Source organism: Cavia porcellus, unplaced genomic scaffold (assembly GCF_034190915.1).
Source record: "Cavia porcellus strain 051 isolate PalLab524CR breed Dunkin Hartley unplaced genomic scaffold, mCavPor4.1 scaffold_30, whole genome shotgun sequence".
Classification (NCBI taxonomy): Eukaryota; Metazoa; Chordata; class Mammalia; order Rodentia; family Caviidae; genus Cavia; species Cavia porcellus.
Window position 1 is genome coordinate 18,884,000 of NW_026947513.1, and position 15,123 is coordinate 18,899,122.

The following is a 15,123-nucleotide window of genomic DNA, read 5'->3' on the forward strand; positions in this document are numbered from 1 at the left end:
CTTATTAAAAACATGGCAAATAAAGCAAATCTGTTATATCAGAGTACTAGTCAATAAGCCTCTTATATGGGAAAAATGGTGATTTCCTGACTTACGTGAAATAGTAACAACAATACCTTTCCTTAGGACAGGTGTGCTAAACATTACAAGGAAAAAGTAAATGCTAGAATTCACTTCCCATGACATTTTAGAAAACTTGGAAGAGTCTGAAATTTGGAGATTATGCTATATTAAACTGTCTACTTAGAGGGCGTCATTAATGACTGCTTAAAAGATGCCCATACCCCTCAAAGCTGGTGCTTTTCTATGCACCTCCACACATATTGTTTAGCATTAACTTTGCAACACAGGCACACAGCACTTTGTGCTGTGCTGTACACAAGCCGTTCTTCCTGTCCTTATTCTTCTTGGTGTGAATGGCCCAACTTTCCTAGATTAAGAATTCTTTGCAAGTGCTGGAACGCTCTTATTACATGCTTTACCCCCACAGTTAGCAAGGTACACTAAGACCTTACTTTGAATAGTATCCTAGAGCTCATGTTTGGTATGTCAGGACTCTAAATGTTTGATGAATAAGTATATTTTTTTAAAAGATGTGTGTTTTATATACAACAAACTTCAAGGGAAATGTTTAAGGCATTATTTCAAATAAATTCTCAAGAGTAAAAAGTTTTACACCTGCTATTAATAGAAAACAAAACGAGAAATCAAAAATTCATTTAGAAAAATGTTTTCTGATTACTGTTTTGGACAGGACCATCCCTGGGCCTCATTCAATCACTGAACAAGTAGTAAATAAGTACTACCTGTTATTACATTGCCCCAGCTGTTAAGGATATTTTTTAAAAGACATTAAACACAGTCCTTGACCTCCAGGAGTCTAGTCAGGGAGAATTATAAAAAAGCAAGTCACTCGTGATGCCACCTGAGACATGCCATGATGGAGATATGAATATTACATGGTGTCTATTAGACTCTTTCGGGATGCCATGAAAAGAGATGCGCTCTGGTGACTTAGGTCAATGTGGTTCATTATGAAGCTCCACAAGGAAGTGGGAAGAACAGGAAGCAGCCTTGGCAGCTGCCTGGCGGCTTAGTCAAGCTGGGAATGCCCCTAGGGACACAGTATCCCTCAGGCCACCTGTTCTTCAGCAGCAGGCATCTGCTTCTCCTTCTTCAGTGCTCTGCCAGTGTGACGACTCAGCCACCCTCTCTCTGCTTCCTCCGTGCTGCTAAATCCACTGCTCATTTGGTTCTCTACTCCTTGAATCCCGTTGTCAAGGATCCCACCACCATGTGGTTATGGCGGCTAGATTTCTCTCATGGTGTTTGCTCTACCTTTTGGCTTAAAACCCCATGAGTCTCAAATTTGAATGGTATGAAAGGTTTTTTGGATTAGCTGTGGTTCTCTCAGATGCAGCGACCACACTGGGTAGAGCTCTTGCACGGGCTTGCCTCATTGACCCTTGGATACTCATGCCTGGCTACAGGGAAATAGAGTCGCTACAATTCAGGTCAGGCTGTGTCCAAAGAGCGATCTGTCAGCTTGTGCCCCAGGAGGGGTGTGACGGAGGCCACCCCTCACACCACTGTGGCCTTTTCTCAAGCTTCATGTCTCACTGCATTGTTTGTTATCTGGGCTCTGACTGTGTCAACCATTCTGTTTTGCTATAAATAATGTTGGGAGTTATGACAGGTTTTCGAAAATGTATTTTTAAAGTTATTTAAAATACTGAAATCAAAAATTTAAAACGATTTGAATAGTCAGTGAAAAGCAAATACACAAATAAATTATGATATATTTATAACATGAAACACTATATAGCCTTAGAAAAGAATCATAATTTGGAGGATGGTACAAAAAAGAAAATGTTCACTGATATAATGTTAAATAAAAAACTAGTATAGGTAAGTATACTATCATTAGTAAATTATATACATACAGAATTAAAAGAGGAAAGATAAGTGGACAGTGACTCTTGATAATGGGATAATGTTAGAGTCTTATGAGTCCTATGTTCTTTCTTACAAATTTTTTGTATTTACTATTCTATTTCCTAAACTTTCTTATTTGTTAACCTTTTAAAAGTAAAAAATAAAAACTTCTCACTTGTATGATACATCAAATAGTATACAAAACTATCCTTTCTTAGTAGGCAAAACCTATACATTTTTTTTTCTGGTACCAGAAATCAAACTCACAACCTTGCACTTGCCAGGAAGGTGCTGTGCCACATATCCTCAGCCTATAGATCATTTTAATAAAACATACAAGATACTGTGGCTTCCAGGAAAGATGACTTCTTTTCTTATCCATAACCCATAAGCGGCAAGAAAGCAAAGATGACAATGGAATCTAAAGCATGACAGAATAATTGATTTGTGGTGCTTAATCATGCATCCTGCACTGTCATTCTTAGAAGAATGTTTTAGCTATCAAAATGCAGTATCATTCTGTGGATTCAAAACAGAAGGTAGCTTCTGAACAACTGTAGTTTAATGAGAAAAAACTAATAGCAGAAATAATCATAATGTGAAAGGCTGTGAAACCCAGAAAACATGCTTAATTCTGGCTATGAGAGTGGGGGAAGGATTTAGGAATGTTACTGACATTTGAGCTGAGACTTCAGTAATATTTATTGAATTCTCAAAAGATCCAAAAGTAGAAAAAAATGCCTTTCTTCCATTCTTGAATTCTCAACTAATTGAGAAAAAAAGATCAAAGAATAGGGTAGATGGCAGATGAATCTACCACTTTTTCTTGACAAAGCTGATACACAGGAATAGCCGCAGGTGAGTGGGTTTCCAACAATGAACGCAGAATGAGACAGATTTATCCATCCAGTCATGTTGATTCCCAGGAAGCAGTAGCTTTCTGATGGAGGGCAAGGCTGCTGTACATCCACATGGAAGTATCAAGGCAGAACTTGCTCTCAGCACTCCTGGAAGGAAGGGAGAGGAAGCTGGATCCAAATGGTCAGTGCAGTGGGTTGAATGTGCTCCCCAAAATTACATCTACCTAGAATCTGGGGAAGTGACCTCGCTTGGAAAGAGTGTTTACAGATGTAATTAAGTTAAAGATCTCAAGATGAGATCATTCTGGGTTAGAGCAGGCCCTAAGTCAAATGGCAACGATTCTTAGAAGATATGGGCAGAAGATAATCAGGAGAAAGTGGTGTGAAGACACAACCAGAAACCGGAGCAGTGCATTTACAAACCAAGGAACACAAAAGATTTTGAGCAGCCTTCAGAACTAGGAGAGAGCTGTATAATGTGTTTTCTTCAAAGCCTCCAAAAGGAATTAACCTGTCTTCACATTGATGTCAGACTCCCAGCTTCCAAAACTGTAAGATAATCAATTTTTGTTCTTGTAAGCCACATGGTGTGTGGTAAATTGTTGTAGCAATCCTAGAACACTAATGTACTCAGTTTCTTCTAAGCTCAGCAGTCTACAACTGGAGAGAGAAGAAAACAGATCACTCCCTTTATGGAGTTTACTCCACATAGAACGAAATATTATGAATGGGAAAGATATATTTCACCTAAAGATAGTAAAAAAAGCTGGTAATATTTTTGGAGTGCATGCAATATCAGGCACTGCTCTGAGTGACTTTATAAAGAATAAACCAGGTATCAAGTATAGGAGGGAATTCCAGACCAAAGGGAAAGGTCCAGACCCACACATATCCTCATCTATTCAAATACAGCTTCCACCCATCCTGCTGGCGTGTGTTTGGAGATGCTATGGTATACAACCATAGCATCTTAGTCATCAAGTTTCTGTGTCCTCTGATAATAAACACAGGGCAGTGTCTCTTCAATTATGAAAAAATTTTTAATATCATGATATTTATGATAAACATGAGTGCATTCTGCTCCAGAGTAGCAGAACCAAAAAGATACATGATACATTGACTAATGTCAGTATCTCCTAAAAGTAGAATAGCAAGGGCTGGGGATTTAGCTCAATGGCATAAGCACCTTCCTGGCAAGCATGAGGGTGTGAGTTTGATCCCTAGTACCAAAAAAAAAAAAGTAGAATAACAATTTTTGTCCTTTTCTGAGCAGCTTACTTCACTTACCATACTGTTTTCATGGCTCATTCGTGTTGGGGCACATGGCAGCTCTGTGTTTTTTAAGTTAATAACATTCAATTATGTGTATATACCACATTTTGTTTATTCTTCAATCTAGGGACACTTCAGTTGTTTCTGCCTTTTGGCTATTGTGAATAGTGCTGCTATAAATATTAATGGATAGATAGGTAGATAGATAGATTTGAATATATAGATACATATATATAGATATAATATATATTATATATTTTATATATTTTTTTTCAGACCCTTGATTCAGTTCTTTTAGGTATATATCCAGAGTTGAACTACCAGCTCATATGGTAATTCTATGTTGAATTCTTTGAGTAATTGTTGTACTATTCATAATGGCTGTACTATTTACTATGTCATAGTCAGCATTTTAAAACTTGTATCAAAAGATTGGATTCACATTTACCTAAGACAGCCAGTTATATACATTAATACCTAGACTATAGCCACAGACAGAAATATGAACAAAAGACAATCAACGAGCAAGCAAAATAAATTATGCATACTGAAAGTTGATTATTGAGCCTTCGTTCATTTTCTTGTTCCTAAGACAACCTCAGTGTTATCCAGATACTGTACTTTTTTTCTTCCCACAGATCATGTCCCTTGGGGGAAAATTAATAATATCTCTAGGAATGATTTGTTGGTCTACAGCAGAATTCCTCTGTCTTTGTCACAAGTTAGGCCATGCTTAGGCAAGTGACCTGGTTTGAGCCAATAAATTTCGAGGGAAATTTGTAGTGTGGCTTTGTTGTGGTTGATGTTTAGATGTCTCCCAAAGCCTCGTGCACATATAGGCAGGAGGTAATTGGATCATGGGCACTATACTCATTGGTGGATTAGTCCACTGATCAGTTTATAGCTACATGTGCCAACAGAAGGTGGGGTCTTGTCGGAAGGGGTGGGTCACTGGGGGCCTAGGCAGGAAGGGGTTCTGTCTCTTTCTGATTCTCTCCTTACCTCTCTGCTTTACTGTTACGGTGTCACAAGAAGCTTTTACCTATCCTTATATCATATCGCTTCTGCCTGGGGCCAGCTAAGCATGCAAGGACTGAAACTTCTAAAACAGAAGCCAAAATAAACTTTTCCTCCCTTAAATTATAAATGTCAGCACTGGGTCTCAGTGATGAGAAAATGACTAAGAGAAAGCTCTTAGAAGATTTTTCCTTCTTCTTAAGAGAGCAGCACAGGAAGGGATCCTTTTTCTTCTTCTCTAGGCATTGTCATTCCAGTACTAGAATTGCCATCATCAGTCTACGAGTAACCTGAGAATAAAGACAACATCAGTGATGGAACAGTGAAGAAATGGAACAAATCCAGGCCCTTGATGTTGACATCAGTTTAACTCAGTCTGGAGCCCACCCTGCATATTTTGATCTACCTGATGACAGAACAAGTCGACAAAAATATTTGTATAAAACAACCCAACTATAAACACAAAAAAGATAAAGGAGAATAAAATAAAAATGGCTCAAAACCCCACTGTTTTAGTTAGGATTCTTGGCTCCAAGCAACAGAAACCAATTCAGATTCACCGAAATAGCAAAAGAATGTATTGGGAGGATTATTGGGAGTTGACAGAACTGTAGGCAGAAGAACCAGGAACTTTTCCCATAGGAACGAGAGCTAAAATGTCCCCACAAAGACTCATGTATTAGGAAGTGGAACTTTCGGAAGCTGATTAGTTCATGGGCTTGCTAACCTTATCAATGGATGAGCTCACTGATGAGGTCATCACCGACTGAGCTGTCGGGTGGCCATACGGGGCTGAAGTGGGTTACCAGGCTTGTAACGCAGGAAGGCTATGCTGTGCCTGACGACCTCTGCTTTCTCTTTGGCTCCTCCTTGCCTTTCTACTTTCTGGTTGCCATGAGGCAAGCAGCTTTCCTCCACCATACCCTTCTGCCATAATGTTTCTGCCTTGAAGCCAGCCAACTATGGACTGAAACCATGAATTAAAACACACCTTTCTTCCTTGTGTATGCCAAGTATTTTGCCCCAGAAGCAGAAAAGTGATTAACATGAGGTGCTACCCACCCCTTGTGGAATCGGCACACCCAGGCTCTTTCTACCATTGCCATTGTGTGTCTGTGTGTTTCTGCTGTCACAGGCACCACTATCACTACTCCGCTGCCTTCACATCCACTAGCACTGTGAGGTTCTGCTTGCTATTTTCTAAGCATCAGACCATGGGGGCAAGCCAGCAATCTAGGGCACAATACTTAAGGAGCACTCATTCTCAGAATGGTACAAGCACAGAACAGCAACTGAACAGCTCGGAGAGTGGATGACTCCTTCACTTGTAGGTTGCTGTTTCACTGGCCTCGCACAGGGCAGGTCTTGTGCCATCTACCTAAGTTTTGAAGGCCAAGATTACACTATTAGTGTGGAAGCCTAGTTCACACGACCACACCCAAGTTGCCATGTAACAAGCAATGAAGGGTCTTCCCCTTCTACCTTTGCAGGCAGTCAGGGTAAGGTACCTCACTAAAAACTACACACTAAGGGAATTCTCACAACAGCAGCCACCTCATATATAATCACAGCAGAATGGGACTGCTCCTCCAGATTTTCTCCCATCATAATACTGGGGGAAGTTGAAAGGAAGTATACACATGACTTTGTTTCTTATCACCTCTGCAAAAGCTGGCTCATAAAAATGATCTATTTTTAAGTCAAAAACATGTTTAATTTATATTTGTGACCAATTACCCATGCTGTTCATTCTTTCCTAAGTTTTTGTGGTTTCTTTTTTGAAAGTACTATCATGGATATTTAAGTTATTATAGGTAAAAGGATTGACAACCAATCCCATCCCCCTATACCCATGTGCATCCTAATGACAGAATCCTATCAGGAGATCTACAGTAAAGCTACAAAAGAAACACAAAGTGTGGAATTTGCTAATTGCACTGAATTTACTAATTGCACAGAAAGAGGAAAAGCTTTTGAATTGTAAGCAGTTTAACATAGAGAGAAAATAGATACTCAAACAAATCATATATGGAAGGAGACTGAAGAACAATGCAATATCCAAACTTGCCTTCCAGGGTGACTTCTTCTTTGCAAATTTAAACTATGTTAGTTGGAATTTATCTAGTTTGGTCTTTCTCAAAGCATGGTCAAAAGTTACTTCTTAAAATTTTCACTTTCTTTACTGGCAAAATAGTTATTTTATACTGTACGTGTAGCTTTTTGTCTTCACGAAACTAGGGAGGGCCTTTTAAGACACTGTTTATGGAGGAAAGTTAAAGAAGAGGCACTTTTTATTTGGCATTTTCCTTTGCTGTATGTGTTAGTATAGATCTGTTTTTAAACATGAGAACTAATAGATGTGGTGAGATTTAATTAAATTAAGAACAAATGTACTGCCAGATGTGGTGGCTCATGCCTGTAATCCCAGCACTTGGGAGGCTGAGCCAGGAGGATTACTGCCAGTCCATGGCCAGTCTGGGCTACACAGTGAGCTCAAGATCAGCCTAAACTGCATAGTGAGACCCTGTCTTAAAAAGACACCAAACAAAACCAAAAAAACCAATGTACTCTGTAAACAAAAGCTTTCAAGCTTCCTAGTTGCTGCCTAGTTTTTCAGGTTTTTACTCTTTATTTGACTATTTAAGCAGTGAAACTCAGACCTCAAAATAATCTCTAAGATTTAAGGAAATGTATTTCCTATTACATGACTCAAATAGCAAACATAAGTAGCTAAATAAAAGCATCATGGGATTTTTAGAAATTGTTTTAACTCACGGTTCTTGAAATTATTTGCCCCACATCATCTCTTCCCAAATGAATTAGTTTTATATTTGAAAAGATGTTTACCATCTATTATTATTGATTTCATTATCATCATCATCACCATTAAAGAGATCACTGCAAATGGTACGGATGTCATTTGGTGGGAAACAATGCTACAATCCTAGGAAAGGGACTGGGCCTTGTACTCAAATGTTCCTAATTTGCTCTATTTCTTTTTTATAAATATTTATATAATTTTCACTTGTACACATTAGTAATGCAGAATAATGAGCTTCAACTTGGTATATGGGTACAATGTATAAAATATATCTTAATAATATTCATTCATCCCCATTAACCCATTCTACTTTCCTTCCCCTCTTAACTCCTTCCCTGTCTCTAAATATCTGTCTTCTAGTTTCCTGTAATCTCTCTCTTCTTAAATTTTAAAAAATTTTTATTCATACTCGTTTATAATATGCAACGATTGCAATCATCACAGAGAATTGGTACATGTACACAACACATCATAATTCTTTTTGCTTCTTTCCCTTTCTTGCCCTTCCCTCTTCTCCCTCCTTCTCTTGGTCCTCTTACCATTTGTAACAGATCTATTCTTGAGGGCAAGGTATGCATACCTCACCATCCCACTGCCACCCTCCAACTTCGAAATATGGCAGTACAAAGTTTGTGGTCAGAGTTTTCAATTCATTTATGTTCAGGCACAGCATGTGGTGTCATAGGTGAGATTCAATGGGTTAACCCAAGTAGATTTTTTCTCATCACTTACAAAACAAAGCACAAGGCACAGACATTCTGTTTTTCTCTTTTGGACTTTGTCATATGTTAGTCAAGTCTGAAAACCTCATGGATATCCTGTTAAGAGGAGGACAAAAACCACTGTGTTGCAAATGACAGAATGGAAAGTTGAATTAGAAGAAAACTTGGTGCCATGGTTGCATTACTAAGCAGGTAAAAATAATCCTGGAATAACTTTTCTTCCAAACTTCGGATTGTGTAAAGTAATGCATTTTTATTGCTTGAACAACTTAGAGTTAGATTTTCTGTTACTTAAGCCAAAAGTACCCTAATTGATTGTGATATATTGCAAAAAGGGCCACAATTCTTCACCCTTTCTTGTATCTGCAGTCTTTGCAAGGCAACTTTGCTTCTCCTCATCCCTGTAAAAAGAGGCAATTTCTCCATCCTTGGTGTGCAGTTTTATACCAGCCATTCTTTCCTAGATTTTCCAACCTTCTTTCCTGGGTTTGTCACTTGCACAGTGCAACAGAATGTGGCAGGAGCTATGTTGAAAGTTGAAAACAAGAGCGTCAAGAGACTTTACATAAGTTCCTTTTCATTTAGAATTCTGAAACCATCACACAAAGAAGACTGAACTAAATAATTGAGGGAAGAGACCTTGTGGAGGGTGACTCAGTTTACCCTGCCACCTCTACTAAGCCATCCAACCATCAGCCATGACCAACCTACCCGCTGATCGCGGATATATAATGAACTCAGCCAAGATCAGCAAAGCCAACCCAGACTAGAAGAGCCCAAGGATTACAGTTCAAATTCCACGCTGAAGAAATGAAAGTTAAATAAGCTTCTGTTATTTTAAGCCACTATTTTGTGGGATTACTTTTTATATGGCAAAAGTAAAAATATAGGTTATTGCTAAGAGCATCAATTTTCCTTAAATGCATGTATCATTATGCAATATATATATCTCATAGGAAAGAGAAGTATGTGTACAATGCCAACATTAAGTTATTAAATATATGTGTCAGACTCTTATACCTTAAAAATAGGATAATTAAAGGCAGTATTGGCATGCTACCATCTCTTCCTATTTTTAATCTATTGTAAAGTTGTTCCTATTAGAGAGGGGAGGGAGCAGAAGGAAAGAATGGCTGGTATAAAACTGTATGCAACCAAAACCATTTATATTTAGCGTGGGAGACTGTCTTTGTATTCCTTCATAAACCTAATAATTCTTCCTTCTCTTGGGCTTGCATTGAAGGTACCATTTTCCACATCCTCTATAATCAAGTGAGGAACTGGGCATCTTAGAAAATTTCTGAGTGGTGGGTTTTATCAGCCTACAATGAAATGCTAAAATTTTAGCAGAAACTAGCCCTAGAGAATACCTATTTCAGATTCTCCCTTCAGTGCAGACATCCTCTCCATAACATTCAATTCCTTTTAACAGTCATGTAGGGGATCCTACATGATCCTTCATGTGTCAGTCATTGTGCACTGGGGGATCCAAGAACAGTAATGAACATCCCTGCCTTCAAAATTATTTTCTCTCCAATAAGGCACTTACTTGAAAAGACTTAAATAGGCTACTCTCTTAAAGAGAGTTCAAAGAAGAGAGCTCTCCCCATACTAAAAGCATAGCCCTTGCAGATGCATATGAACTTAATCCTTGGCAACAGAACAGGAGGAGGAAGTCCCAGGTGGAGGAAACATTGTGAGCATACATGTAGAGATAGAGAATGGTAGACCATCATGTAATAGTATCCAATACTGATAACAATCTCTAGTGCCAGCACAAACTGAGGAGGCATCTTTGATTTCCCTCCATCCCTCAAGCCCATATCTGAGCCATCACAAAGTCTAGCCATTTCTAACCACCACAATATGTTAGGTTCCAATTCCTACTCACCACCTGTTACCACCTTGACTTAGCCTGCCTTTTCCATAGTATCCTAAGTTGGCTTACTAACTGTTAATCTTTTCCAGTCTGCTCCCCTAACACCAGCCTAAATGAGATTTGTAACATCTGAATTAGTTTTTTTACTTTTCCATGGGAGGGGAAGCACAGACTGGGAATAAAGTCCAAATTCCAGGAGCTACCAAGTCTGAGTTCTGTATCGTCTGGTTGCACTTCTTTACTTGCCCACTAAGGACTAGCCACACTGACCCTCTAAACTTCCTGCACTCTTCAAGCCCTTACCCTCTTGTGGGCTCCATTCCTCTGGCTGAAACACAGCTCCATGGCTTGTCTTCTCAGGTCATGCAACTGTCTTTGCCATTGTCATGCCCCAAGAAGGCTTTCCCTGACCATCTGAAGAAGCTCTCCTTCACCATTTTCCATCTCTTACCCTGCTTCATTTTCTTCTTAGTACTTATCAGTGCCTGAAATTACCTGGTATATTCATTTGTTCCCTTAGTTCTTATCTGCATTAGTATTAGTTTTTATTGTTGCAACAAATTATTTATTATCGTATGGATCTGAAGAGCAGAAGTCTGAATGGCTTTGACTGAGTTAAAGTTGAGATTTCAGGACAGCTACATTCCCTCTCCACGGGACAATTCATTCCCTTGTCTTTTTCATGTTCTAGAAAGGGATTCTGCATGCCTTGGCTTGCACTGTCTTTCCAACTTCAAAGTCAGCAAGAACAGCTCAGGTTCTTCTTGCACGGCATCATAGCATCACCCTGACACACTTCTGCCTCCTTTTCTGTCTTTTAGGATGTAATTACATAAGCCCAGCTGGGTAAACAAAGCTAATATTCCTATTTTAAACTCAGCTGATTTGCAACCTTGATTCCATCTGCAACCTTAATCCCTCTTGGTCACGTAACCTTGGTCGCAGGTTTCAGGGATGAAAATGTGAACATCTTTGAGTGGCCATTATCCTGCCTACATCCCTCACATTCTGGAATGTAAGTTTCACTAGACCCAGAACTCAGTGTCTTTCACCTTTCTCCTCTGGCTGGTGCATGGCAATATGTATTGCTTGATACATGCTTATAAAATGAATTCTTGAATAAAACATAGTGGGCTAAGCACTTTACTTGTATTATCCCAGTTTCACTGTTGTACAACTCCTCTATGAGTTAAAAAATCCCTGTGGGGGTATTGTCCCTATTCTATATTAGAGGAAATGGAGGCACAGAGAAGTTAAGGAACCTGGGTTAGGTCACATAATTAGTGCATGCTGGAGCCAGGGCACAATGATAAGTTGACAGCTCTGAGGCTGTGCTCTTCACTGCTGCGAAGCCCTGCATAGGAAAGGTGGGACCCTAGGAGAAAGTTCCTTGAATAAGTTTTGGCCTAACGTGTAAGCCCATGGACAATCTGCGATGGCGTTAAGGTTACAAATCCTTGACACACAGCTATTTAGCCTCCATCTAGATACTCTTGGTGGAGATAAACTCACTATTTGGGAGGAAGTTATTTCCATCTGTCAGCCAGGTCTGGTCTGAGCCAGCTAACCACAGCCACCCACAGGGGTTCCTGAGGGTGCTTCCCGCTGAAGGCAAACTTTCTTTTTCCCCCAGTAGGCTTTCTGCATAACCCTCCCTCTGCTTTCTTGCACCAATAAACTGCATGGAGCCTATAGGTACTGGGGGAGCCATCCTCACCTTCCCTCTGAGGCAAGATCAGAGCCAGCCTTCACAACCAACTTTGGTGGCCTTCTCTTGAGTATCATTCATCCTAGTTTCAAAGATCAACACTCCTTCCCGCACAGACAAGACTCCTAGCTCCAAAACTCAACACCCAGAATGGCCCAGAGCAGACAGAGCAAGGCAGGCACTTTCATAACGTTTCCCTCCTTGCCTCCCAATTTTCCAGCTCCCCAGCCAGAAGAGTGGGTGGGTAAGGCATTGTTCTAAGAGGACCCTATTGTGTTTTGATGAATGCCAGGGTCCCTCCCTCAGGAGCTGGGAAGGAGAATGGAGAGTGGGTGGCCAAGAGACCGTACTTTTCTTTTTCTGGCAAATAATCCATAAAATGGATAATTCCCACAACTATAATCAAATTAGCAATCATGTATAATTCAACAATACGCTTGCTAGTCAAATAACAACTTAAATTGCTGTGGGAGTTCTAAAGGAAATTTTACTTAGTCATTTTAATAAGGTAATTCCTTGGAGACACATTTTTTTCAAAGAATGTAGAGGAGAGTAACATTCAGGTCAAAGTATAATCTTCAAGTCTAGGTCAAGACTGCTGTCCAAGACAACTTACATTCTCCCTCCTTTAATAATCTAACTGCAAGAACCACATACTCATTCTCTCTGTCTGTCTGTCTGTCCCTCCCTCTCTGTCTCTTTCTCTCTCTCCCTGTCTCTGTCTCTGACTCTGTCTGTCTCTGTGTGTCTGTCTCTCTTTCTCTCTCATCTTAACCACACATGCATGCACACATACACAGTCATGCACTTCCTCTTGGTTTTACCCATGAACTGCCCCACCCAGCCCTTCTGCAATCCTGTCCTGCTGTCCCCATATACACATCATTACAACTACAGATACCAGCACTGGGGTCCTCAAATTAGACCTAAATAGGCTGTTGGGACCAGTCTCTATGCATAAGTCGATCCCAGTTGTACCACCTACTATGTAATACTGGGCAATCTAACTTTTTGAGCTTCTGTTGTACATGTACAAAATTGGTATAACAATAACACCTGTCTTCATACTCAATATTGAGCATCAACTATGTGCGTGGCACTATTCTAGGTGCTGTTGCTCTAAAAATAGCAATAAAAAGTTGAAATTCTTGCTCTTTGGAATTTTACCTTCCACTGTGGAGGAAATGGGTCTGAAACAACATTAAGATAATTTTAAATAAGTATTATTAAAAGTAACATACAATACTGTATTGGAAATATGAGGAAATGTGGTATACACTGCAAAGATGACCACCAAAGGCCTTCACATAGTATTCATGCCTTTGAATGTCCTCTCCACAATGAATAGGCTGACCAAAGAATGTGAAAATGTTGGAGTATGACTTCCTGTCAAATTTTAGGCAGAGTTTTAAATGTGTATATTTATTTTCTTTATAAATGTTTATGTATCTCATTAATGGAAAATAGTTTTACTCATGAGGAACAATGTGGGTTGATTTATGAGGATTAGTGTGTTGAATTTGAAGAATACTACTTCAAAACAATCAGTTGAGTTTTACTGTTCTTCCATTCCACCATCTGTTTTTTCTTGGGTGGGGCTTAGCATTTCTCTAACTATTCTGCATACTTCTAGCTTCAGGTCGTTGATAACTTCATTCCTGAATTGGTCTATGAGGCTCTCTATATGGCGCTTTATGTCTATTGGTGCGGTGTCCGCTATTGCCTGTTTCTCAGAATTGGGGGCCGAGGAGCCTTTCTTGTTGCTGCCTCTTCCCATATTCTCTGTTCCTTATATATGCAAGCTTATATAAGAGGCCCAGCTTCTCTCCCAGTCAGCCACAGCCTGATGGAATTGCGCCGGTTAGGTGTTCCCGCTCACCACTGCGCACCAGGGAGTTACGGACCAGGCAGCCTACGTGTCGCCCCTCCCGGCCACCGTCAGGCTCTGGGATCTGGGTTGGGACAGCCTACCGGGTCCGCTGGCAGCGTCACGCAGGCCAGGCACTTTTCACCAATCCCGCCCGAGAGGGGGATGTGTGGCTGGAGTCGCCACCGCGCCCTGCTCCCGCAGGACTGCTCGGGCCCAGAAAGTCCTCCGCTGGAGTCAAACTGTGGTAGAGTGTCAGTTTCTCTCACTCACCTCACCACAAGTCAGTGCGCGCCTCCCTGCCCGTCCTGTTTTCGACTCCATTCGCAGATTGCCGTTCTCAGAGCTTCCACGCGTCTCTCTCCTTGCCGAGCCGCTGTAGAGGCAGCCAGCCGCCACGTGGCGGGAAACCCAAATCGCGGCTTCCAATGGCGCAGGGTCCAGCCTCCACACCGAGGCTTTTCTGTTCCTGTTTTAGTACCAGGACTGCATTCCAAGTTGGTTTCTCTCAGCCCAGTTCATTCCTGAGTCAGCAGAGCATATCTCCACTGGCTTATGTCTCCTTAGTCCGCACCATTCCTGGCTTCTGAGCCGAGCCTTTCAGAGAGCCTCCGTAGTTGCTGTTATCTGTCCGCCATGTTCTCCCGGAAGTCTCAGTTGAGTTTTAAATAATTTATTACGCAACATTTAGGACATAACTAAGCATGTGTGTAGTTGCCACTTACCTGAAATAATCAAGCATTGCCCAGGCAGTGGAATCTCCTTCTTTTTGTCCCTTCTCTGATGATTGCAGAGTTTCCCCAAAGGTAACTACCAGCCTGCATGTGATGGTGACAATGCCATGCATTTTCAGCGCTGGGTAAAAATATAGATATATTTAGCACTTTTTTTTCATGTATGTGGTACTGAGATTCAAACCCAGGCCATTAAACATGCTAGGCAAATGCTCTACCACTAAGTTACATACCCAGAGTATGTAGTATTGTTTTATAGCTTTGAACTTTGCATAAATAGTGAGATAAACTATATATTCTGCAGTGTG

The 15,123-nt window shown here is 40.4% G+C and overlaps 1 protein-coding gene across 2 annotated transcripts in view; it reads right to left on the minus strand.

The window, feature by feature from the left end:
* The window catches only part of LOC106028065 (putative uncharacterized protein FLJ13197), a 98,856-nt gene that overhangs the window by 19,941 nt on the left and 63,792 nt on the right, over nt 1–15,123 (minus strand). For both annotated transcript variants that reach the window (XR_010044656.1, XM_063240484.1), the window contains one exon: nt 14,807–14,936. Coding sequence is in view for 1 of the 2 variants with exons in the window: in XM_063240484.1 (XP_063096554.1) it covers nt 14,807–14,936 (130 nt within the window). In the remaining variant the exon portion in view is untranslated. The remainder of the gene's footprint in view (nt 1–14,806; nt 14,937–15,123) is intronic.